Here is a 25952-nt window from a genome sequence, read left to right as displayed (position 1 = left end):
TCAAAGAGCATCCTAGGTCCTGTGTATTATTTTTAGAACAATACACCATTACTTATTGTGAAGCAATTAGGTTAACAATGAACTAATTGTTATTTGTCATTCTTTAAAATTAACTTAAGTGCAGTCCTCTGGAAGACATCCCAGAGGCCAAAGGATAGAGTGGCTTTCCCCCCTCCAAGGATACACAAAGAGAGTACACAGTCCTTGGAGGGAGAAACTCTGCAGAAACCTCCACAGCTCTTACCTCTCTGACATCAGGGGAAGCGGGGGGGGGGGGGGGGCAAGAGGGGGAACAGGGTGCGTTGGTGGCTGGCAATGAGCATGCTGGGAGAGACCTTGGATAAACATAATGCAAAGTCCTCCCCAACCCATCCTCAGCATGGGAGAAAAGTTACAGCATCCCTGGACCTAGCATAAATAAATTCCCTCTCACTGCTTGCAATAGGAGAGGGGTAGTTTTTGCAAACCCATGAAAGATGAAAAAAACGAAGGTCATCTCCGCTTTCTCTTGGGAGTCGCCAATGTTGGAGCTCTCCGCTTGGAGCCCTGCCCACTTACTTTGATGCAGGGTTTGGAAAGTTTACCATCAAAAATAAATCCCAGTCTCTCAACATAAATTAATAAAACACCTAAGTGGGTCTGATAAACCAATTAACTTTCTATACTAGGGAAAAGGTTATACAATTTTTTAAAAAAACAATGCTGTAATTTCAACATTGTAAATTACCTACAGCCTAATCCTCTGCGTGTTTATTCAGAAGCAAGTCCCAGAAATTTACTCCAAAGTAAGTGTGCAGAGTTGTCCACTTGTTCTCTTCTCTAGGAACAGTCCTTCTATAAAGCACCCCACCTGCATAATTGCCCTATAAAGCAAAATGGATAGCAAGCATCCCTTCTAGTTTAATAATTGTTTTAGTCCCCCCACCCTCATAACAGTAAAGAATAGCTTGAAATCACTGTAAGAGAAGTCACTGTAAATTGCTAAGGAAAATACATAGGACTGTAGACTACTGCATTCTACTGGAGACTTTGGGATAAGCTCTCTTCGTATTCCATATCTTCTACAAATAGCTGAACAAACTAAACAAAGTTCATAAATGGATGTGTATTCTGTTGTAACTAACAATTCTGGAACTAAATTATTACCTATCAAATGTAATTTTGTATAGAAACTACCTGTACAGTTCCTATTGGATTATTTGTGCCATGTAGAGAATATACATATTGGTTTGTATAAACCGTTCCAAGAGCTTTAATTTCTGGGACCTCAACAAATTTACAGCTGTTTCTTCTAAAGGTGATGAATATCTAGACAACTAATTGCAAAACAAAGACTGTTCTCATAAAGACCTGAAAAAGTTCAGCTTCCAGTAAACCCCTTGTATAGTTAAAAGTATGTTTTTGTTCTAACATAACTGAGAGAAGCAGAACCTAAGGTGAGTCCTGTTGGATCAGAGTAAAGGTGCATCTATCCAACACCCTGTTTCCCACAGAGATGCTTCTTGATACCTGCCAGGGTGGTGGGATGGGGTGCTATTAGTATGAAAGACAAATAGGTAAAGAGCCAGTTCTTTAATTTGACAAAGCTATAAACAAAACTAGTATATTATTAAGTTATTCCAGCACTTGGTTACATTCTGGAGTTCACAGGTGCAATTTACAATGTTGAGGTAATAAACTCCACTTTTGCATGTTTAAGATATGGTTCAGACTTAGATATTACTTTTGCTCCTGCTTCTTGTATATTTCTTCCCATCACATCTTCAGTTTCACATAAGTTTGAGCATTCCCACCCTAACACAGCACTACCACCCTGCCCAGTTTTTCTCACTTCTTAGGAAGTCTGTACACGAATCACCTGTATGAGTTGTGTGAGAGGTCCTTCCAATGTAATGTCTTCTGAGGAAGTTGTGGCCCACAAACAGTAGGCTAGGATTTTGCCAGCCTTAGTGTTCTTTCAAGTTCTCGAAGCTGAAGGTTGCCCTGAGTGATCATCATCCTAATTGCATCCTGTAAAGCAAAAATATTTTACTTAGTAAACACATGTAAAGTGTATGTAGTCACACACAATGGCTGAATTTGCACGAGATAAGCCAGCATTGTGAATGAGCTGTGTACTGGAGGATGCAGCCTATTTGTTCCCACTTCACTAAACAAACCAAAGGATCTTGGGCTTTTTGCTCCCTTCACAAGCCTGAATCACAAACCAGGGTTTGTCCTGGCTTGATTGACAGCAACATGCTAGGAATCCTTATTTGGAAAACATGCAAAATAAGCCCTTCCTGGTTTGTTTAGTGGTTGCAGTGAAGGGTAGCAAAGTGGGAGCAAACAGACTGAGCATACAGCTCATTCACAATAAGCTAGAACTCACAAAAGCTGCCTCTACCCAATTTTGGGGAATCCCCCCCCCTTTCCCCACACCACAGCAGCGTCCCTCAATCCTCTGTGTAGCAGTTGAAGGGTCTGTCATGAGGAAGGAGGGCAGGAAAATCCACTTCTGTCAGCTCAGTTGCACATGCCTAAATCTGCATCTAACCCCTTGTGTGGAAGGGCTGTGCGCTCAGCTCTGGTGCTCCAAAGAAATAGCAGGGCTCAGCATTCTCAAATTCTAAGTCCAGACATCAGCTGGAGAATCTCAGCCTGCTAGAAGAAAATGAAGGATTCTACCAGTCTGAAGTCTGCCCACACATGACAAAATCAGCCTTGGAAATGTCTGTTCTAGGATAATTTAACAAATATTCCCAAAACCATTTTTGTCCACTCTACCATGGACATGCAGCTGAAAAGCACTGATAATAATTTCTTAGTCATCACTGGGTGTTTTGAAGAGGCCGTTTAGAGGTCTTGTGGAAGACCTTTTAATGATGCAGGAATACGAGCACAACTTCCAATTGCAGTGTACCAAGCATGTATAGATGGTCTCATTGATAACTATTTCTCACCTCATCTGTAGTATCTTTATTTCTTTTGAACTCTTCCCTTGCCCAGTCTCTCAAGTAGTGACGATCCGCTTCTTTAGGTGCTTGACGAATTGCCTGCAGAATTTTTCTGTACAGCTGAAGAACCTGCTGCCTTCTCAAGAACTACAAGGTATCAAGCAAAAGGAAGGATGGACTCTTTGGCATAAGCCAGAGATCTTTCCATGTGGATATGAACATATGAAGGTGTCTTAAAGTGAGTTAGTCCACTGGAGCATCTCGTCCACCACTGTCTACTCTGAGGGCCAGAAGCTTCCAAACCAACTGCTTGGGATCTTTTTAACTCCAGGGTAGGCAACACATAGTCCATTGGCCACATATGGGCTCCCAGTGGGAGTTTTGCAGCCCTCACTGAGTTCCGGGCTTCCACAGCTTGGCTCCCACTACCACCATGCCACTGGATTCGCAGCAGACACACAAACGCACATCCAGTTTGGCAAATAACTGTTTGCTGGGCTGGGGGTGGTGGGAAGAGTGTGTTTCCACCAGGAAACAAGATGCACACTCTCTGTGCACCTTGTTCCCCAAACAGAATGCAGCCACATAGACACTTTCAGCCCCAAGATGGTTCAGGGTGGAGGAAGGAGAATGCAACCTCACAACCCTCTGAAGTTGCCCACTCTTGTTTTAACTTGGAGGCATTTGAACCTGTGCAAATAAAGAAAGTGGTCCGTTAAAACCCCTCCCTGTTCTTTTGCTCTTCTAGCTACCATTCTTCCCAGCTAGTCTACTTGCAGTGATCCAGATGAAAAGTAGAATAAAAGCAGTCTTTGGTATTATTTTTCTGATCTTTTCAAAGCTATTATTCAAGCACTACAATGAAAATGCCCAATTATGACACAAGTTGCCGCGTATTTCACTATGAAAAAGTTTTCTTTTCTGTAGCCCAATACAAATGTATCTTTTTCACCTGAGTAACAAATGATGGCCTGGTTCAGACAATGTGTTAAACCATGCTGCTTAACCACAAAATAGTTAATGGAATGTATTAATGTTAATGCATTCCCTTAACCATTTTGTGGTTAAGCCGCATGGCTTAGCGTGTTGTCTGAACCAGGCGGATGAGTAACATCCACAGGCAATTCTCGATTCTTCTCCAAACTACTAGTTCACACACACACTATTTGCCCACCTATTATAAAATTACTTTAGTTAAAACATTCAATCCGTCAAGACACTCACAGCAAAAGCATGATGGCCACAGGTAAAGCACATATCTGTGTAAGCATTCTACATGTACCCTGTCATATCAACACACTACATCAGCCGGCCAATTGGATACAGAGTGCATTTGCCTGGGTCTTTGATTTAAGGCATGGGTAATATTGCATGTGAGTGGCAGAAGAGTAGTAGTAAATTTTGAAGTGCATGTGCTCATCATGTCAGTCCCCATAGCCACACCCAGAAGAGAGTCCAAAAATGAAGGGAGTTGTGTTGATCCCTTATCAACAAACCAGTTCTAGCATTTTTCATCTCTACCCAACAAAAAAGGCTTTAAATTACAACAGGGATTGCTCAAAACAACATATTGTTGCTGGGAAAAGCCACCTCCTCCCTCAGCTACTGTGAGAATATGTCAAGAATGGAGCTTGCTCTTCTTCCTAAAGTTCTTCTTGTCCACTGCAGAGAGAAGAGCAGCATAAACTGTAGAAAGTGGAACAAGAACAATTCTGAAATAGCCTCTCAACACCATCTTAAATGTGTAGCAACAGTATAGAAAAAATCATGCCCACATAAATAACCCCTGTAGAATATGTTGATTAACCACCACTCTCCCCCGTAATTTGTACACAGGTATGCCACATACATATTATTCTATGTGTGCATATTTTGTACTCTGAAACCAAGTGATCAACATTACTTTTCCAGATCTCCTTCTGGACATTAAGCTTGGAAAGCTTTTCCTTCAGGATGCAAACTTTGTGTTAGGAACTGCTTCACCAGTTGAATGTAATGCAAGGGTTTATGGCACAAGTGTCCTGCTAGGAACCAAAAACAAACACCTGGCAAAGCAGGTGCCCAACTACAAAAAGACATGATCCAAGAAGACTTAAATTTGAGGACTACAGCAACTGGGGCGCAGAGAGGGAACCTATTCATTTTCTGAGGATTGGGCTGTTCTTAGGGGCATAGAGCCAAAGGTGCAGCCAGTGGTCCAGGGCCCTGTAGCCTAAGGACATCCGCCCCGCCCCCCCCCAAATAGACCACCGAGAGAGCAGCAACACAAGGGCAAGCTCCGTTTTATTCCTGTACTCATGATGGTGCTATGATTTAAATGAGTTCAAAATTCAAAACTACACATGCTCAGAGAGTATTTCTTTTACGTCAGGGTTGGCAAACTGTTTTTAATGTTGTAGTTCCAACATAGCAGGAATGTAGAAGCAGTTCTAAAGTATGCAACAGAGGCAGGGGAGATAGTTGTGTGCTTCATACACAAAGTAATAGGCATGCCCATCTGAAGGACTTGGGGCGGGGGAGGGAATAAGACCATTAGTCCGGGGTCTAAATTTACGCAGCTGCACCACTGTGGAGCGTCAATCCGGTCCGCGTGGGGGAGGCCTACAAACCGAATAATAGTCTTGCCAAGAAAACAACAGCCATTGGGATCTGCTGCAAAACAACCCAACCTCTTCGCTCTTCTTTAGAGCCTCTGCCTCGCAGAGTTGCCAGGCCGGAGCCTCTTTCCCGTCCCCAATAAGGAGGCACTAAGACACCGGGCCCGCTTCCCAGAGGCGGCAAGGGCGGGAGCCACCTTGCTGGTGGGTCCCGGGCCCCCCTCTCCCCTCCCTCCTTCCTCCTCCTGTACCTGCTTCAGGGTCAGCGCCGTCGGGGGCAGCCGGGACGCCGCCATGCCTGACGGCTGTCCGCTCCCTGCCCTCGGCTTCTCTGTGATTCGGCGGTGGCTCTTCAGCGCCCCGCCCGGCTAAGGCGCGTTAGGGACGGAGAGAAGGACGCGACGCAGCAGCAGCAGCGCCCGCCTGAGGCTTTCTCAACACCCGCTTAAAACAACAAGCTGCTGCCAGCGGGGAGGAGAGGTTCGAGTACGGGTGAAACTTCGCTCCTTTTCTGGCTGCTCGCCCGGCTGCCTTTTTAAAGCATCGAAGCGGAAGTCCTCCGCGGAGAAAGGAGCGCGCTTTGTACAGATATTATTTATTGGGGAAGTCAGGAAGCGGCTCATTTGTAAAAAGGAAGGACGCCGCGTAGGAGTGTTTCTCTGCGAGGGACGCTTCTAGCTCAGCACTTCGAGGCCTCAGGCCAGGGGGTGGGCAATTCGTGCTCCTCTCCGGTGTTTTGGTTTACAACTCCCATCAGCCCCAGGCAAATTGGCCCTACTGGTGAGGGGAAATGGGCGTTGTAGGATATCCGGAGAGCCACAGGTTGCTCACACCTGCCAGATCTACACCAAGCAGGATATGACACGTTTTGAAGACTGTATATGGAGTGTGTCCTGGGCCCCAACTGTTGTCACTACTGTTATAAACCGTTATAAAGCAGTAGTGTAGATCCTGCTGCTCTATTTCTAGCGTGACAGGTAGGGCATGTGCATTCTTAGCAGTACTCACCTTAGTGCCCAGGTTCAAGGAAGTATTTTACTCCCATAACACTTTCCCTTGTGACTGTTAAGGCAGAGCTCCACAAAGCAGCCATAATAGGTTTAGTGTAAAATGCAATAGCCATGCAAAATACTTCGGAGGTTTCATTTTAGCAAAAGGATGGCAAAAAGTGAGGATTTCTTTAGATAAGCTGGCTAGCTTGTGCTGCTACACTTTTTTCTGGACATTTTTAATGTGAGCCTTCTGCAATTGGGTACCCTCCAGACGTACTGGACTACAACCCCCGTCCATAATGAATTTATTTAGGCATGGGCCCTTATATAGCTAAAACAGCACAAACGGAAGGGGAAGTAGCAGTAGGCTTAGAGGAACCCCAAAGTTTGTAGAAGTACAGCAAATTCATTAGGAAAAAATCCAAAAGGATCATATAGCGAAACAGGCTTTTGTAGAATATCTGTACACGGTTTTCAAACAAAAAGTTAAATGGGCACCTGATAGGGATGCATTAAGTATAATATTCATTCTTTGCAGTAGGCTATTGGGACTGAAGAACCTCCTCTTATGAAGCTGTATGCTTACATAAGACTGATTTACTTGTACATCAAAGCTGCTGTAAGTAACTCCATATAGTGGTTGTTACTTGACAATATGAAGAATCACACAAAAATCCAATGGATTCTCTCTTCACCCACCAGTATTTTTCTACATTCATTATGCTAGAGCGGGGGTTCAGCAACTTGCAGCTATCCATCAGCCTTCACCATTGGCTATGCTGGCTAGGGCTGATGGGAGTTCAGAACACATCTGGAAGGCCATAAGTTGCCCACTCCTGCTGTATTGCCCGCAATCTGCACATGGCCCAATGCTCTTGCATGGCTCATTCCTTTGGAACTGACTTCGTTTCTTAAGAATACTTACCAAAAATAACTATAGTTACCCAGAATATACTCAGGAGTAGGAAATGAACTGAAACTAAGCCAAAAGGTGAGATTAAGAATGCACCAATTGTAATTAGATGTAAGTAGTGAAAAGAATGGAAGGATGCTGGTGCAACCTATGCTTACATTGCAGAACAGATAATTTTGCTTGATATACAGCTAGCAAGTTATGATTCTTGCCCTTTCAAGACCATTAGGAACAAAAGCCCTTAGACTTAAAATCCAATACTACATTATACTGTTGCAGGATAGCCTTGCTGCACTGAAACAAGGCTTCTCAAATTTTCTACCCACAGAGAAAACTGAAAATTAGTTTTCACCTCCCTTCTTCCCATCTTTCTTCTCTTTCCCTTCTACTCAGTTGGCCATTCTATCGTCTGTCTTCTCTTCTCCAACTTCGTATACAATAATCTTGCCCCCTAACCAAGTTCCCATGTGTTGCCTATGTACTTCGCATACAGGGCGTTGCTGCTGGCATCAGTCAATCCAGCCAAAAGGCTGCAGGGCTAGTGAGCAAGGAGGCACTGGGCAGGACTGAGGCCCCACTGGTGGTCCCTGGCCCACCGTTTGAGAACTAAAAGGATCTGTACTAAAGGATCTGTATACTCAAGCTTACCTGTTAGGAACAAGCAGGAAAGCTGCAAACTAGAAAGCGTGGGCAGGTTAACATCCTAAAAAAAGCACTCATTAAAAAAACAAAAAAGAGGTCCAACAAAATGGGGAGGGGAAAGCCTGAAATTGTCCTTTTAAAGACTTAAGAATGTTTGTTTTTGAAGTTATTAAATTACACAGACATTAAAGGAGGTATGTGAACCAGGGACACTTCTCGGCATTACCAGTAGTGTCATGGTATAATCCAATGGATACCAATGGCACTAGCACTCTACTGCAGTTAATATACTACTAACCACAAGGGTGGAATATATTTTTTCTAGAAATCATACACTGGTTTTGAATACTAGTTTTTCCCATGTCAGAACACACACCTGGGTCTCATGAAATAGCTGAGTAACAACTGCAATTATTACATAAAAGGACATCCTCCTTCTGTAGGGAAGAATGGACAGCCTGCTGAAGATGAATATCAAAAATTACCTAAATTTACAAGTTGCTTAATATAGAGTGAAACTGTCTTAGATGATTTCAAATTGAGCCAATTCTGACAATAACAGATACCACAATTACAAACAAAAAACCATTTTTATTACTCACAAATGATGCATAGTTTTTGCAATGAAAAAAGGGTTTGGCGCGCGCGCAAAAGAGTCCTGTGCATGCTTTTAGGATCCCAAAATGCTTGTCTTAGTATTTGCCTTGGACAGAAGGCAACCTTCACAGTGTAAAATGATAATGCAGCATCTTTTGTGTCATAAAAATACCCTTCTAGCATTATCAGACAACCAGCAACTATTCAGCAACATGGAACAGTTTCAAGTATTCAAGTAGGGTTTTTTTTTTGGCTGTGTAAATTCCAAGTCTCCTCCCTCCCACAACACAGGGTCCACTCACACATGACCTAGGACAATTTTTTAAATTTTAATTAAACAGTTCTAGTTGCAACTTCCTCTCTTAGAAGCAAAACTAGCTTCTTACTACTATAGGAACAGAGTCTTAGGAATAGCTTATTTCTTAATGATAAAGAAATACTAAATAAAACTTAGAATAAATTATTCAAAAGAGTAATAAAAGGGAGGTGGTTGTTTTCCACTATTTCCAGATATAGGTAAGGAAGTAAGTGAACACAGTCAGAATTCACCATGAATTGCATAGTCTCCAGCACTGACATGGGAGAATGCATGTTTTGTGTGATTTCTGGTTCAATTGAACAGCAGCTCAAATTCACTGATGAACCGGTAACCAGATATTCACTTGACCTGGCAAACTCTACAGGCTGTCTGAAGCAGTTACCAATTCAAACCACTGCCTGAGTGCATCACTGAGGGTCTCTGGGAGAGCATTCACATCTCTGAGAATTATGTAGAAAGGAAAAGGAAATTCTTCCATATATGACTTTATTATAGGCAATTCTCCAGGGTGTTTGAACACAGGTACTTTAATGTCCAAGATGGAATCCTGTGAATGAGAATGGTGAGTTGGTAAGAGTAGATATTGCTATACACAAGTACCATATCTAGCACTCAGCATTTCTTGATCCTCCAAAATTAAAGTACAGAAAGGAAACAATTGTGTTATACACTAAATGAATAGTCGGGAGCAATTATGAGAAGTAAGCTGAGAACGTTAAATTCTCTCCTGCTTCATTCCCACCTCCCACCCCCATATCTCATTCCTAAAATTGTCATATTCCACCCACTTAGTCCATTAGCACCCAAAGTTAATTGATTTTGTTTCCAAAGTAGATTGTAATCAAGCATTAGACAAACATTTATTATAAAATGAGATAGTCAAACCAAGGGAAAGAATAATTATGGTGCTGATTTAGGCTATCTTCTATCCAGTTTGTTTTATAGCTTCTTTTACAAATTCTCTATGCACTGGTGTTTATCAAATGAATATACTTTACAGCTAAAATTGCGTTGGCATAATACAGAATGTGGACATTTTGAGTTTCTAGAACTCAGTGTTTGTAACAGTCAGCCTAGAAAATAGCCTGAAATGGACTCCAAAGGAGAAGGGCTTGCCCTTTTCCTCACCGCTGCAGCAGGAAGAGGTAGAAGTCAGATTAGAGGAGCAGATACTATTTTGCGGAAAGGACAATCGGCACCTAAGGCAAGCTAATGCTAACAAGAAACAGAAACATCTCCAAATTAAAGTAGACCTTTTGTTTAGGTTGTTATAGTATGAAATCTGGATACTTCTCCTTACTGCAATTATTGGAAAGGAATTTTAGTAAATTTCTCATAATGTAGCATGACCTGGACAGTTTAGAACCAACAGGCCTTTTCCACTCAGCTAAAAGAAGTACTATCATCCCATTTGTTCATTTACTCACCCGTGAATTAGGGTTGTCCAGCACTACAAAAATGACGAAGATATTTGCATTCTGAACAGACTGAACAGCTGCTCTGACACGTTCCTTGCCCTCAAGGAAAAGACCTCGTCCATCTGATACTATTAGGAGCAACTGAGCAGTTTCTATTAAGAAAGACATCTTTTCAGTTTCGTCAAACAAAATCACCAAAAATGGAGAAAATTATACATATTCTGAGGTTTTTATCAAAGCTTTGTATTGATTTAATAAACAAATAGGCTGTCTGAAGGGAAGCTCTGAGAAAGTTGTTTTATATGTCTATAAAATTATAGCCCTGAATGGGAGATAAGCTGTTTCTTAAATGGGACATGAAATTGAAAATAGCTATGACAATCAACACTGATAAATGCTCTGTAAGCAACCAAATAAATGAACTGTGCATTAGTAACAGATTAAGTTCCTAGAATCCAAATATTCCTTAACAAATAAGCTCCTAATAATTTGTGAAGAATTGCTATTTGAATAAGCAGCACAGAGAGCAAATGCATCCAATAAACTCAGTGTAGACATAATTTTACTGCCATAGCAATCATTAGTATATAAAAAAGGAGACTCACCTGGATTGATGTTTTGAGACAACTGCTGTGCTGCAGCAAACATATTTGTTGAGGATTCCAAGAACTGTAGAAAAGCAAGAGAATAAACTCATCAGCTGATCCAAGAACACTCATTCCAAAACAGTGACACTAATTCTATGAAAATGAAAGGAATTGTAAGATGAGAACCATAGCCTAAAGTTGTGAGCTTCAAAAACTGTTAAAACTATATTGTTGCCACATTATTTCCTTAATTACTTTGAATGGGCTGCAACAAACACATACACTGCTGTTTAAAGAGTCTGCACCAATGTTTATCCACAACATTTCACAAACTGTCCTTGCTGAATGTTTTCAGCTGTTTCTTTCCCTAAGCTGCAGCTTTGGTGCCATTAAACAAACAAATAAAAAGGGCTTCTTGAAGCAATTTCAGGGATCATGTGGTTAGCACTAAAAACAGGCTACATGACGCCATTAAGCTAAATCTGATTAAGAACAGAAAATATTGTCTCACTTCCTGATATGGGGCACATAGCCAAATCAGGGGGAACCCATTTACCTTTGCTCTAAATGGATTAACACTTTGACTCAATTTTGTAGCATTTTTCATGAAAGGTGCCCTTTTCCAACATGTAACTCCTCTGCTGAGGGAACTGCACTGGCTGCCTATTCGCTACCGGGCCAGGTTTAAGGTTCTTGTACTTGTATACAAAGCCCTAAACAACTTGGGACCAGGATACCTGAGAGAGTGCCTTCTCCCCTACCAACCTGCCTGGTCACTAAGGTCATCCGAGGGCCTGCTCCTGGTGGTTCCACTTAGACCCATCCTCCGATTGGAGTCCACCAGGGGAAGAGCCTTCAGAGTGGTAGCCCCCCTCCTGTGGAATTCCCTGTTTCTGGAAGTCAGGCAGGCGCCAACTTTGTATTCCTTTTGGCGCCTCCTGAAAACATCATTATTCCAGGAAGCCTTTCCTTAATGACCAATCACGGTTCACTGTACATTTTGCTTCTTTTAAAATCTATTTTAAAGTGTTTATTCTGTTTTTATTTTATTTTATGAGGGGCACATTACATAAGAGAGATTTTAAAGCATAACTGATAACTGTAAATGTTTACTGCTGCATTCTAAAATGAGGTTGTTAAATGCTGCTGCTCACTGAAGCTGCCTCGGTACACCAATAATACTTGCTATGTCATGTTTATAGTTTTGTTTATAGTCAAAAAAGTTATACTCTTTTTTGGCATATTGGTGATCTCTGTGGGAACAGCCTAGCACTGGGCTACTTGATGGAGGTGCTGTCACTAATCATTTGCTGAGAGGCTTCTATATGGTCTGAAAATGGAGCAGAATGAGTAACAGAATCCTCATCTACTACAGTGGACTGAACAATTGGAGAATTGCATTTTTAATGATCCTCAGGGGAAAAGAATCCCTACAGGTAAAAAGCTAGTATAGCAAGGAAAAAGGTTCTAGCCTAGTCCACTCCCGGCTGTGCTAAATTTAGACTTGCAGGGATACTGTTATGTAGGGAAGACTTTTTTTTAAAAAAAGCAGTTGCTTCACCTGCAATCTGCCACCAGATTGCAGGTGCAATCTGCCACTCTACATTCTGCTGCATGTATAGACCACGCCCCATTAGTGCATGCAATGATCATATTTCTCCTGGCGTTCTGCAACTTGTGTGGGATTATATCAGGCTAGTGCAGAGAGATTTTGTTTTTGTAATACCATAAGAGGAGATCTGTTCAAATAAACATTGGATAGAAGAGTAAAAGAAATAGCTTTATTCTCATCAAGACAGGATCTGGCACAAGAGCTATTTAAGGAAAACTCAGAAAAATGACTTCCTCAAAATGCTAAAGTGCACATATGTACATTGTATACATGGTCCTCTGAATTGCAGCCAACTTTTTCTCTCATTTCCAGATACTGCAGGTACTTGACAACAGAACATTTAATGGAAAAGGCAGCACCCTTCATCCAAGAAGCAATTCTGGAGATACCTGAGCAATCTTAGTTTTCTTTTGTTCAAATTTGCAGAGCTGTAGTATTCGGGATCCTGATTGGTCACTGAATTGTTCATGGAATGGATGTAGTAGTTGAACTGTCTCTCCAAAACTGAAATAAAACGAGACACGTATTTTAAAATTGTGCACTGTGTAGGAGTTATATTAATTTTCATTATAGAAATCTTTAAGTAAGTTTAGGCTTTAAAATGTCCTTACCTACAAACAGCAATTTGACCCACTTCTAAGAGAGTCAAAGCGTTTCCAATCACTGCCAGGGATTCATAAGCAAGCTGTAGAAAACAAGTTCAATCAAGTTGGAGTCCACTGCATATATAAGATTAATATGTAAGTTCTTCCTATCTAGAGTGTTTTACGCTTAAAGGAAAAGTAATAAATAACTTTTAAGTAATAAATAAATAAAATGCAACATTTGGCACAGAGTTAACAAATCACAAATTCTAAAAATGCTTCCCACTGAGGAAACTTTTCCTTAGAAATACCATAAAGAACTGAATAGAAATGATATATCCCAGAGATGTAATATGCCACTTTCCTGTAATCCTTCCCCCTACTCTCCCAGGTGCTGCAGGGACAAGAGATAAATGCACATCCACAGGTCAGTCATATGTTAAAATCTCTATCCTCATTATTACTCAGGGTTTGGACTGGGATCTGGGGAAGCCCCCACCACCACCCCACGGCGGCAGACAGAGGGAAGCCAACAGTGTTATGGACAGAGAGAAGAGAAGGAAGAACTGGAACAGTATGATGTGGGCAAATGCCTCTGAACTGCAACCTAAGGAGCTAGAGGTATATTAATAAATTCAGTATTTCAGTTCACAATTTAGCTTCTTCATAATCCCTGTTTTACCTGTTTAGAATGGTTGTCTATCATACTGGCTGAGTCATCAAGAGCCAAGCAAATCTGGTACTGTCGTTTGCTGGGCTTGGTCCTTCGTAACCAGATTTTATCCTTTCGAAACTGACTAGCAATATAGGGAATAACTTTGCGCATGTTCAGTCTTTTTCCTGTTCTATAATCGCCTCTGGTAGTTAAGAAGAAAATGCAAAATATTAACAGTATGGACATTTTAGGGGGGAACACTTAGAAGAATAACCCATTTTAAAGAAAATATTTTACACACACTGACAAATTATGAATGATCCAAAATACAGACAGATGGTTGCTAATAGGGTGGGTTTCTCATGTTGGTCTTCTACATCCATATTTACACACATATATTATTGTCCTCATTTTTAGGAGATTTGATATTGGCAAGTCATAATTTTGAAAAAAACTTTTAAAATATTTTTCACAGCTCTTCTAACCATCGGAATAACCTCTGTTAAAATGCTGAAAATGTCATTACTTTGAAGAAGAGCCACAACTGCAAAGTGAACTTGGATTTTTAAAAAAACCTCATACAGGTAGAATGCTATCAATTCTGATAGCCACATCAACTTCATTTGCTATAGAAGCAGAGCTGTAATCCTACCTGTACTAAGAAAAACTGCAGCCCACAGAAATCATGCAAACCAAGCCAATTTACATAATGTTTTGCATAATTTATTCTGGACCTGCTTGTCATGTGATGGACCAAGAGCACTGAATCCCTGACTCCACCCTCTGAAAATCTCATTCAGCTATCCTTCTGGTTTCTGTGATTTCAGCAAGTATTTTAAAGCATTTATTGATAGCCATAAGGCAGATTTGAGAGCCAGTGTGGTCTAGTGGCTAGAATGTTGGACTGGGAGTTGTAAGATCCAGGTTCTAATCCCCACTCGGTCATGGAAGCCCACTGGGTGAATTTGGCCAGTCACAGACTCTCAGCCCAGCCTACCTCACAGGGTTGTTGTTGTGAGGATAAAAATGGAGGGGAGGAGGATTATGTACACTGCCTTGAGAAAGAAAAAAAGGTAGGATATAAATGTAATAATAATAAATATAATAATGTGGGCAACCTGTAGCATTCCAAGTGTTATTAGACTTAGAAACGTTTCCTTTAAAAAATGAAAATGGAGATTTTCAGGAATCTTAATTCTGATACTGCTACCAAATGTATACCTTTTCTGCATGTTTTCAAAATCAAACCAAGGACATCTGGATCTGATGAAGTGGACTCTTGTCCACAAAAGCTTATGCCATTATACTTTTTAATTTTATTTTTCAGGTTTATGAGAGTCTTTGTTGTATTTGCTGAAGCAGACTAATACAGCTACCCTGGGAATGGTGACATGTAAATGAAATAAAATGAAATCAAGGCATAAAGAACTTGAACTTTCAAAGACTATGCAAAATTAATGGCTAAATAAGCACATTATTAAACACACATAATAGAATAAATCCAGATTCATTCGGATATTTTCCCATTGACCTCCGATGAGATATGGACTGCATCGTACAATGACTGCATGGTTAAGCAGTTCGGGCTGTGAAGATTACTTCGCGGGTAGATAGTGAGATTATGCAGGTCAGGGACTTTAAGTTTTAAAGAGACCAAACGTACTTCAGCTTGGCTGCCTGAGTTGGCTCCAGTATGAGTCGGAGCTGTTCACATAGCTGCTGTGAAAGAGGCGCAGTGAGTAAATGGTATCTCTGCCACATGTCTGCTGCCGCCTTTTCCTAAAACATTGAGACATAAGACAAACCACACAATATTCATTAGTAAAGAATAAGAAGTCTGTAAAGCGTGAAAAGCCGTTATATCCCAGGAAAATGATGAAGTGACACATTTAGGAAAAAGTGCTTCTTCAGACGTCACAAGAAGTGTTTAGAAAACAGCTATTTTAAAAATTTCCTCTGGCGTATTTTTCAGCTTTAACCACTGCTACAAAGAATGATGCACTATACTTAATTTCTTTAGTCTGACCTGGTTTTGATGGCAATTACAGGGTTGTTTAACCCAGGAATTGTGGGGCCAGGTGAAGCTTTAATTAACAAACCACGGGTTGTCCTTATGTTAACTCTGGGTTAAGTGGAAATGACTTGCATGCCCTCCACTCATCCCTGCAATCCCCGGGTTAAGTAACCATGATGTGAACTAGCTCTCAAACTGTATTGTTAAGAACTCTCTTTTCCTCAACGAAAATGTATCAGAAACATCAGGGATGTGCAGACAGAATCTACTTGCTTTTGTTTATAACCTCAAAGTACACTAACAGCAGTCAGGTGCAAAATAATGTCTCACAGCAAATATACACCTAATAGAATTAATGAATAAGGTGTCTCTGAGTACAAAGGTCAGTCCACAAAATTGTTTTCACAGTACTTTCATACAGAAATCCACTTCTGGTTCCCACACCCCAAGCTCTCTCCATTTCAGAAGCCTAATTTAGGCATAGAGGTTGGGGGTGGAGATGACCCTTTTTATTGCTATTATGAAAATGAGAGCCAGAAACCCTGGAACTCTATTGCAAATCACCCAGAGATCTACTAGTAGATCCTGATCCACCTTCTACCCACTCCCGAAAATATTCAGATTTATCAGATTTTAGATCTGAAGTGTTGGATCCCGGCAAATTGCAAATCACCCAGAGATCTACTAGTAGATCCTGATCCACCTTCTTCCCACTCCCAAATATATTCAGATTTATCAGATTTTAGATCTGAAGTGTTGGATCCAGGCAAATCCAGAGGGTGGATAGAAAGTGTATTTTCTGTTCCATCCCCCTCTGAAAATCATCTTCTAAGAGTTAGGGGATCCTGAATGGGGTGCCAGTGAAAACTTAATAGAGTTACCAGCCATACCCTAATTATTCAGGTTATGCTATTGCAAACACTTTTTTTATCAATGTTTTTATCATTCTCCCAAGTCCTTTGCTATGAACCTTTACAATTTTAAGTGCAACCTATATATAGCAGAAGGTTATCAGGATCTACATATATGTTTCTTACTCTGCAATGATTTAAGGACAGTTATGGGCACCTAGTATTTAACATTGCTTCAGAAACAAGGTTTTAATTTTTCATACCGTAGGAAAATGTTTTTTAAAACCATGATAAAAATGTATTTGTGTCTGATTAAATCATTCACCAACCTCAGCAGTGTTTCCACTTTGCCAAACTTCCAGCTGCTTCTCTAGTTCTTGCCTCAGCTGTTCAGGATTCTTAGCAATGTGCTTAAATATAAGACATTGGAATTGAAATCAAACAATATGAACAGATATTCAAAAATAACGTATCCACAATATGCTTCCAAAAGCAAAAACTAACATTATATTGCCCTGTTTCAAACAGGAGAGCACTGCAAGTTCTGGATCTTTGTCTAGCAACCAAGTACAGAGAATCTTTCCCCCCCTATTTAAATATATACTCTAATTCATCTCCTCATATGCTGGGAGCAATGACCACCCCATCTCCTTCCAATAAGAGAGTGTGCATGCAGATGTAGGCTGCTGAATTAATATACCTTAGTGGAGTTGCCAGAGCTGAATCTCTGCAGAAAGAGGGGGAGTCTTGAATCTATATTTCCCAGCCCCACAAGTAAGTAATATGCAACGGTAAAGCTAAGAGTCCTCACCCTATTTTGGACAGTCATGTGTGTTGCAGCCTCACTGATAATTTGTATTGTAAAAAAGAAAAAGATCTAAATGCTACGTGTTTTTTTTAACATATTATGTATGAAGGCAAAGTAACGTGTTCATCAAGCCATCTACTTTGGTGTAGTACCAACCCCTAGAATAATGCAGATCAAATTTATAAGCTGCCCTAAGATGGCACAGTAACCTGGTGTATCTCTCCATCCCAGACCCTAGTATGTGGAGGTCCTTCCTCAATGGAACCCAGATGTGCAACATGGAGACTGTAATTTCAGATAAACTGCACTTACAGCAACACTGTGACCAAGTAAGATTCCTCTACTTCAATCAATTAATGCATCTTATTTATGCAATTGGTTGCTTACCTGGACAGTTGTATCCCTCAAGAACTGATAGGCAGTATGTATAGTAGAATTTGTGTTTCTATCTGGCTTTACTTCTAATGGCGATTTGTCTGCTCCACCTGCGTCATCATCTTCAGAACTGCGAACCTGGCTGTCCAACTCCACTTCCTCAGGTCCTAGAGGTGAATAATGCATGCTTGCTTAATATTGTATATCCCCATGCCAATTATTTTATGGCTACTCTACCTTGGCTTGCTTAATACACTGTTAGTAATAATAACCACAACACTGTCTTGAGTGAAAACAAGAAATTATTCTTAAACAATAAAATTCTTAAGAAAGTAAGCTGGCAATTTACCAGATTTGGAAGTGCCAGACATCTTTATTTCTGGATTCAGTTTCTCCGTCTCTACAGTTTTAAGATCCTCCGCCTTCTGAGCTTCTGTTTCCATAGCTATGTCTTCAGAAATTGGTTCTTCATTGTCCTCACTAACAGGCATGGCCGCTTTTTGTTGTTCTTCACTAGCTACATCTGATGGAAACATAAATCAACCAAAATGTTAAAACTATAATGTTCCCTCATGTCAGCACACTAAAAGTCATCAAGTATCTAAAGCATTATTTGTAACTGTACTTGAAAGGGGGAAAGGGAAGCAACTTGGGCTGCTGAGGTAGCATTTACATAACACTTTGGGTAACGCTTCACATGCATTATCCTGTACTCCTTCCAACCATAATGCAAAGCAGGGTCAGTATTACTATCACCATATTGCTCAAGCTGAGAAAGAGTAGTGTGACTAAAGAAAGCCACCTAGCAAGTTCATAGCTGAAGCAAGATTGAAACTGCTGATTTAATGTCTGGTAGCTCAGGCTTCTAGATGCTAAACTATGTATGAGGAGAAGAGCGAAGAATTTATAGAAACTACTATCTCAATGAGTTCATACAGATAACCTAACTATCCTGGGTAAGCTCTTTTACCCTGTAGCAGCTTAATTGTCTGTTTCATTTTGTCAAGTGTTGAGGCTTTCACCAGACATCTGTACTCGATGCATGTAGAATGCTCATGTATGTACTGGACTCAGTTTCAGACTTGACCATGATGAGAGGTACACAGAATTTTGTCCCTGCATCTTTTGCCTTTACAAAGCTAGTAAGTATCTTACTAAGGTTTTTTTTTTTTTAAAAAAATAGCTCTAATCTGTTTTAAACAAATTTTAAACATCTACCAGTTGATGTGGAGAAATAAAATATGGCTGCCTGTTGGGCTATTGAGTTTAATGTGACTTACTCTCAGGTAAGTATGAGAGGATTGCAGCCTAAATTGAATTAACTATGAGACAGGAGCAAAAAAGTTAGTCAAAATAAAAATGCAGTGTAAATGAATATAAAAGGCTGGTTTTAAATTCCCCATCCCCCTGTAAGTAGGCATCATAATAAACAAGCATGCTCATTTTCACAAAAGTAAAAAGCATAGTGCTGGAAAGGATTTAAAATAATCTGATATCTTGCTGTAAATGCAGCCATACCATAGGTCTGTGCATCGTAGGATTCACTGCCTTGCTTAACGTGCTCAAATGCATCTGCTTCTCCCACATTTTGTTCCGGCTGAGCTGGTGTTTGCTCTGCTTCACTGCTGGACTCTACAGTTTTCAAACGTTTGTGAACATACTGGCTGTTATCTCCCATCGAGCGCTCGTTGTCAGCTTGTCCAGGTTTTCTCTTCAAACTCTGAAAAGACAGGCAAGCTCAGGCATGGATCTTCAGCAACACGGAGCAAAACCAAACACTGATTCAGAAGCTCTGTTAATGCATCGTTATTATTCGTAAGACTATGCACACAAAATGACTAATAATGGAAAAAAGACTTTTGCAGATTGAATATGCATCTAAGATATGCGGGATGGACATATGCAATTCCAGCACATCTTGAGTTGCACAAGTGGTGCCCCACATGCAACCCTTCAGGTAACAGCTTCATCAGTGCCATGCATGAGTGTATGATGCTGCCTTAGAACAACGGCGTGATTCAGTCTTCTAGGCTGGGAATGTTTACTGCAGCAGTGGCAGAGGTCCTTGCTAGCCTTGTTACCAGAGATCCTTTTAGTATTGGAACATCGGTGCATGTGTTCTATTTCCGAGGTTTCACCTCTCCCAACTCATAACCCCTGAATACTCCTAGAGGCTGCCTTCTGCTTTCTAGAAGTCCTTTTGTTAGGCTGAGAGGGAGGAAGAAACAGTGCCAGACTCAGACAGGCTGAATAACATATGACCGATAGCAGGGATTGACAGTCTGTGTCACTTTTACTTTGTTCACTTATATTCATTCTCTCCCATTTCTTCCTTAATCTGCCACTTTTTAAAAACAAAACAAAACACCCAACTGCATTAAAATGTGCATTTACATATACACATTTATTCAAAAGTGCTCATTTTGAGCTGAGAATTGCTGGAACATTCCGGTAGTATGAAAGCCTTTGGATATCAACGTTCCAAGCCACACGTTAGTCCAGGAGGTGCAGATCAGCTCAGTAATCTTTTTTTAAAAAAGATTTCTTCTTATAAAAGTTTTAAATAAGAATATCAAACCTGTGTATTTTTTCTGCTTTGTTTCTGAGATGCCAATCGTGCCATTAATTCAGATTCATGTCCTTCTGACTGATTTGCATCGGCAGTCCCACTTCCATGCTCCTGGAAAAGAAAAAGGAAGTGCCAAATAAGACATCTGCAGTTTAAGCCATTTCTAGGCTTAAACGGGATAACTGCAGTACCTGTGGAAGACAAAGGTATCCTAAATTGCAATTCTGGGAACAAACCTGTGTCAATGCATTTTGTGGGGGGAAATGCCAAAGCTAATGAGTGAAATGCACGATCGATATCGTTTGGACCACAGGATGGGGGAGGTCCCTGGTGAAGCTGCAGGTAGATTCCTAACCTAATTTTAAAATCACATTTGCAAGTCAAGCATGATTTGACATATATATCTGGTCCCTTGGTCCTCAGTGCTTCTATATCCCCTGCTTTGCCAGAGCAACTGATGAACTTAATTCAATTAATTACTCCTACTCTATATAGATGTCCTCTTGACATGACTAAAGTGGATACACAGCTTATTAGAGAGGAGAAGAATAAGAAACCTGATGATCCCATACAGGAACAGCAATGGAAAATTGCCTTTGGGTCTGTGCATTCTGTCTCCCTTGCTAAGAATTGTTATTTTGCATTTGTTAATTTTTTAAAAATCTGTATAAGCTACCATCCATATTTGATCTGCGTTCAAATTTTGAATACCTTGCCCCTCCCTTATCTCCCCCACCCCTTTATGGCTGTACTCTACGTTGTTGAACTAGAACTGAAAGAAATAATATAAAACTATAAACAAACAAAAGATTTGGGACCAACATACACATTCTCTTGGCCTAATATGCAGTTAACTCTTGGATTTACCAGGCATATTTTGTCTGCCCAGACTACACAATGCTAATGGATAGAGCAGCCTTCCTCAACCTGGGTCGCTCCAGATGTGTTGGACTACAACTCCCAGAATGCTGGGAGATGCAGTCCAACACATCTGGAGCGCCCCAGGTTGAGGAAGGCTGGGATAGAGTGTCACAGAACTGTTCTCTCCTGGTATGAAATAATAATTTTGAAAACCACCAAATATTTACCATATGTGGCTTGCAATTTATTTGTTCAAGGTATTTTTACTCTGCTCTTTAGCCAAAAAGTCTCCCGGTGCAGCTTACAGATCAATTAAAAAGATACTCCCTGCCCGCAGGCTCGTAATGTAAAAGACATGACACAAAAGGGAAAATAGAGGAGGAGGAGGAAGAAAAAAAAGCAAATTTAGGTCCTAGTTCTTAGGAGTTCTTTCAATGACTCGCTGGGATGAAAACCATTCAGGCACCCTGATGGAATGGCTGCTGCTAGGTGATAGTTGGATTAGAGTCAAAGGGAGATCGTCTCTCAACAGAGCAGATGGAATAGCCAACTTCCCTTCCCTCCCTCTACTGCAAGCTGAACTGTGCTCATAACGAACAATTCAGATAAAATGCATACTGTAGTCACACTGCAGTCAGGCAATAGGAAACATTGACTAATCATACATATGACCTGTCCCTTACTCCCACTTATGCATACAGAATCAGTCGGTTATTTAGGCAGTCCAGCTACTGAGTCAGAAAACAACAGTTATAATGAATATGTCTTGATAAGTAGAGCACACTGAATTTACAGGAAGACAAAGAAGTCCCAATGGGAACCCTAAATATAAGTGCTAGCAAAGTTTTGCAAAAGTTCATTCTGCACAGTGCCAAGACACTGTGGGATATTGCCATTTCACCTCTTTTGCCTGGTCCTTCTCAGGAGCGGTTCCAGCCAGCTCAAGAGCCGTGTCACTCTGCAGGTTCTCTTCTCCTGCCTGCCCATAGGTCTCATGTTCCATCCTCTCAACCGCATCAGGTAACTGCTCGTCCTTCTCAGGATAATCAGTATCGTCATTTTCCTGAAGCAATTAACAGAAGAGTCAGAATTACCATTCTAGAATAACAGGAGTGTCATGGAGAGTTGATCTGAAACAGTTTTGAAATTCTTGCCCTCTTCACCACAGAGGGTTTTACAGTAAACATGGAAGGAGCCAGAGGGGGGTGGGGACACTCCCGACCTTCCTGTGTTGATGAAAAATCTGCAAAGGGCACTGTAACACAGCGCTTGTATGAACTCTGTTAAGCCAGGATTCCTGGCAGTGCAGAGCCATGTAAGTGTGTTCAGTCAAATGTGCTTATGCTGCCCTTGCTGACCTACCCCAGTAGGTCAGGAGTGGAGGGATCGGGGTCTGAGTGTGTACCCATGATCACAGTAAAGTCCTCTCCACTGAACACCTGAAGAGGGCCAAGATCTATCTGTTGTCTGAGAAATCAGGATATTACCACCATTTACTGGAATTTTCGCGTTAAGCTGTATATATTCTTATGTCTCTTTAGTTGAAAAAATAAATTCTATCAAACACAACTATTGACTCTAAATGACCTCTATTAATAAAAGGAAAAAATGAAACCTGAGGATTAAGGCCTTGGTCATTAGCAGGGATGCCCCTTTCTCTCTCTTCTTCAAGTGATTCTTTTTGATCTTCTGTTGGAGATTCTTCTTCTTCTGTACCTGCATCAGGATGCTCTGTGCTTCCTTCCCCCTTTGTTTCTTCTTCCATTTTTTCTTCTCCTTCACCTTTATCTTCAGAGGACTCTTTTTCAACTTGTTCAGGATCCTGAACCTCTTCACCTGTATCTTCAGAATCCTTCTCCTTCATGTCTTTGTCATCAATGTCCATTGTCTTCTCTTCAATCTCAAAAGGGTTTTCTCCTAATGTGAAAGACAGCATGCATTTTTAAATGAAAACAGATGCTGAGGAAGCCGGAACGGTGAGAAATATTTACTGATAATGCTTAAGATAAAAGGTAAAACAAGCTCTATTGGCCACTCCCACTCATCTCTACTGAAAACAGCAGACGCTTGCTCCATAGCTATGTGGAAAAGATCCCAATGTCGTCACCAAGCCCAGGGTGTGAGCAACGGAACGTGTAAAAGTACAGAGAAACAGATCAACTGCACAATAGAACAGGTTGCATGGGAGGTTGCCAGGTATTTGAGGGCGGGGCTTTTCAGGCCATAATCAAGTCCCTGAGCACACGATGCAGTGTTAAAAATGACTCAGAAGGTGGGACAAGAACTGGTAGTGACTTTCTAACAGTTATCACAGGCCACCTTCTTTAAGAATGCATCGTAGTAGTCAAGCCTTAAAATGATGAAGACGATCATACCCAAGTCCAAATCTGGATAAAAAGGCAGCAAGCTTGTTCCCATGCAGGGCTTGCAGAAAGCCTTCCTGAATGTAAACACAACCCAGGCATAGGAATAAATTCATAAACATTCAAAAGCTATAAGCATGAATGGTCAGAAAGGGCTCAACTCTAATGACAGGCCCTCATTTTCCCCCAAGTCACAGGGACTACCAGTCACCAAACTTGATGGATTCAGATTCAGATTGCATATCTCCTAGACGCTAGAATGGCACTACTGCACAACTACAGCTACACAATGTATGGTCAATGCAAATACAACAATAACATGTAGGGCTTCTTTGTGTCTGCTGATAAACAAATGTTTTGTCAGCTGTACCTTCTTCTTCCTTGTCCTCGTCATCCTTCTGCCCATTTTCTAGGTTCAGGTCTTCAGGAAGATCTAATGCTTCAGCTTCAGGCTGCTCTTCTTGCTTCCCATGATAGGGATCCACCTCATTCTCATCATATTCACGCTGTAAAGTAGAAGAAATGACACATCACAAGAAGAATGGAGATGGGAAAACAGTGGGTAAGAACCTGTTCAGAGGCAAATTATCTTGATTATTAAAGTTAATTTAGAACAGCTCAAACAAAAAGGATCCCAGACAGCACTAAGAAAGCCTGTTTCCCCTTGGAAGGTGGGAAGTGGTCCTCTAAGTAAACAGGTAACTTTCCATAGCTACCACCAAGACTTCCTGCTACCCCCTTTCAAAGACTTAATGAAGCTCCTTTATTTTGATCATTTGTTTGAATTGGGGAAAAAACTATGATCTTTACAAACTGTATCTAGAACAATGATAATGGAGGGCATAATCTTAGATTTCTGTTGAAGTAGAGAACTGCTCAACATTTATTTCATCAGGGCGCACATACACAAGAGGATTTGGCTTCAAATTAGAGAAATACAAGAACAAACAGATGAATGTATATTTCTAGCATATATATCTCAAGACCATTTGGAATTTTAATATTATTTTGGATATCACACACACAGCTTCACAAGAGTCTCACAGCACATGCTTTTTTTTGGGTGGTGGTGGGGGAAAGGTTCAGTTACTGTACTCTGTTTGCTACCATTTTCTCTCCTGCTTCTCTGCTCACCATGCAAATCCTGGTCAACTTTTGAAAAAAAAAACCACAGCTTTGACTGGATAGGCACTAGATGCCTGGGGATTATTAACATGCATGCAAAGATTTGGGGAGCAAAGTGAGTTACTATAGAGGCTCTGGAATGCACACACAGTTTTCCTCCCTTACACTCCTGTGAAATGCAGATGCAAGATGAGCTTGAACCAGCAAAATCAGAGGTCCAGGCTATGTGACTGCAATTGCACCTACAGTGACTTGTGTATGTTCTCTTGAAAGAAATGCAACTCAACAAGTGTAGCTTTCACACAGGACTGCTGCAAATTCTTATTACCTCATCTATTTGTTCATGGATTCTCTCTTTAGTTTCACCATCATCCGTTTGCTTTTGCTTTTCTTCATCTTTGGGTGGTTTCTTATTTTTATCATCAGCATCCACATTGTCATCTTTTGCCACAAGTTCTGTATCACCCTATATTGTTCAAGAAAAATAAATATCCATTTAATTTACATGCTACCACCAATAATATATACACAATTCTGGGGTCAACAACTTCATTCAACATGCTTTCAGACAAATGGCTTCCTTATCGCAATAATAGAAATGAAATAAATAAATAAATAAATAAATAAATAAATAAAGGCAGCTCCTCACTTGACCAAACACGGTTGCTTTCTGTAGCCCATTATTTTCTTCCAATAGTAAACAAGCAAATTGTGGATTTGCTTGTGACTTTATCCATGTGTACACTTGCCTGGGAGCCAAATTGGGCCAGAGACCCCAAATATGCACACACAGGTATTCAAGTAGAAATGTGAAGGCCTGGGAACATCTCCCCCGACCCTGCAATTGAGCAATTTTGGATTATGAAGTATTTTCTTTCAGTATCAGTGCAGGCCAGCAAAGAGACGTGCGTGACACAACCCTTTTACGTGTCTGCTGTACAGATGCACCACTACAATTGTTGGGAGTGATGCATGCTATCCACAAGCAAAAGAAAGAAATCGGCCCACCAGGTGCTGGTTATAATCTTTAATGCCTTACACAGCTCGGGACGAGGCTATTTGGAAGACCACCATCTATATGAGCCTGTTCAGGTTTAAGATCCTCAGGAGAGGCCCTCTCTGTCCTACCACTAT

General features: G+C 40.9%; 2 protein-coding genes across 2 annotated transcripts in view; both read right to left on the bottom strand.

The window, feature by feature from the left end:
* Positions 1-1557: 1557 nt before the first annotated feature.
* On the bottom strand, positions 1558-5868 carry LYRM2 (LYR motif containing 2). Its single transcript, XM_063124878.1, has 3 exons — positions 5785-5868; positions 2943-3083; positions 1558-2010 (listed from the first exon to the last, which is right to left on the bottom strand). Exons 1-3 carry the CDS (start codon positions 5827-5829, stop codon positions 1930-1932), a joined length of 267 nt encoding a protein of 88 aa, XP_062980948.1. The 5' UTR covers positions 5830-5868; the 3' UTR covers positions 1558-1929.
* Positions 5869-8662: 2794 nt separating this feature from the next.
* MDN1 (midasin AAA ATPase 1) overlaps positions 8663-25952 on the bottom strand; it is a 119069-nt gene continuing 101779 nt past the window's right edge. Inside the window, exons 87-102 of the mRNA XM_063124877.1 lie at positions 25147-25284; positions 24064-24199; positions 22946-23247; positions 22232-22393; positions 20479-20580; positions 19419-19620; positions 18250-18423; positions 17913-18067; positions 17047-17127; positions 15516-15631; positions 13880-14054; positions 13225-13298; positions 13003-13117; positions 11020-11083; positions 10424-10566; positions 8663-9543 (exon numbers count right to left, since the gene is read on the bottom strand). Of these exons, the coding sequence (XP_062980947.1) occupies positions 9355-9543; positions 10424-10566; positions 11020-11083; positions 13003-13117; positions 13225-13298; positions 13880-14054; positions 15516-15631; positions 17047-17127; positions 17913-18067; positions 18250-18423; positions 19419-19620; positions 20479-20580; positions 22232-22393; positions 22946-23247; positions 24064-24199; positions 25147-25284 (2328 nt within the window). The 3' untranslated portion in view covers positions 8663-9354. The remainder of the gene's footprint in view (positions 9544-10423; positions 10567-11019; positions 11084-13002; positions 13118-13224; positions 13299-13879; positions 14055-15515; positions 15632-17046; positions 17128-17912; positions 18068-18249; positions 18424-19418; positions 19621-20478; positions 20581-22231; positions 22394-22945; positions 23248-24063; positions 24200-25146; positions 25285-25952) is intronic.

This window comes from Elgaria multicarinata, chromosome 4 (genome assembly GCF_023053635.1).
Source record: "Elgaria multicarinata webbii isolate HBS135686 ecotype San Diego chromosome 4, rElgMul1.1.pri, whole genome shotgun sequence".
Lineage (NCBI taxonomy): Eukaryota > Metazoa > Chordata > Lepidosauria > Squamata > Anguidae > Elgaria > Elgaria multicarinata.
The sequence above is the reverse complement of the archived record's forward strand: the minus strand, read 5'-3'. Positions and strand labels throughout refer to the sequence as shown.

Excerpts from the sequence above, each read along its gene's own strand:
- LYRM2 (XM_063124878.1), bottom strand. The coding sequence starts at position 5,829 with ATGGCGGCGTCCCGGCTGCCCCCGACGGCGCTGACCCTGAAGCAG. Across the intron at positions 3,084-5,784 it reads CGGCGCTGACCCTGAAGCAG|TTCTTGAGAAGGCAGCAGGT; the intron begins GTACAGGAGGAG and ends GATACCTTGTAG. Across the intron at positions 2,011-2,942 it reads ATAAAGATACTACAGATGAG|GATGCAATTAGGATGATGAT; the intron begins GTGAGAAATAGT and ends TTTGCTTTACAG.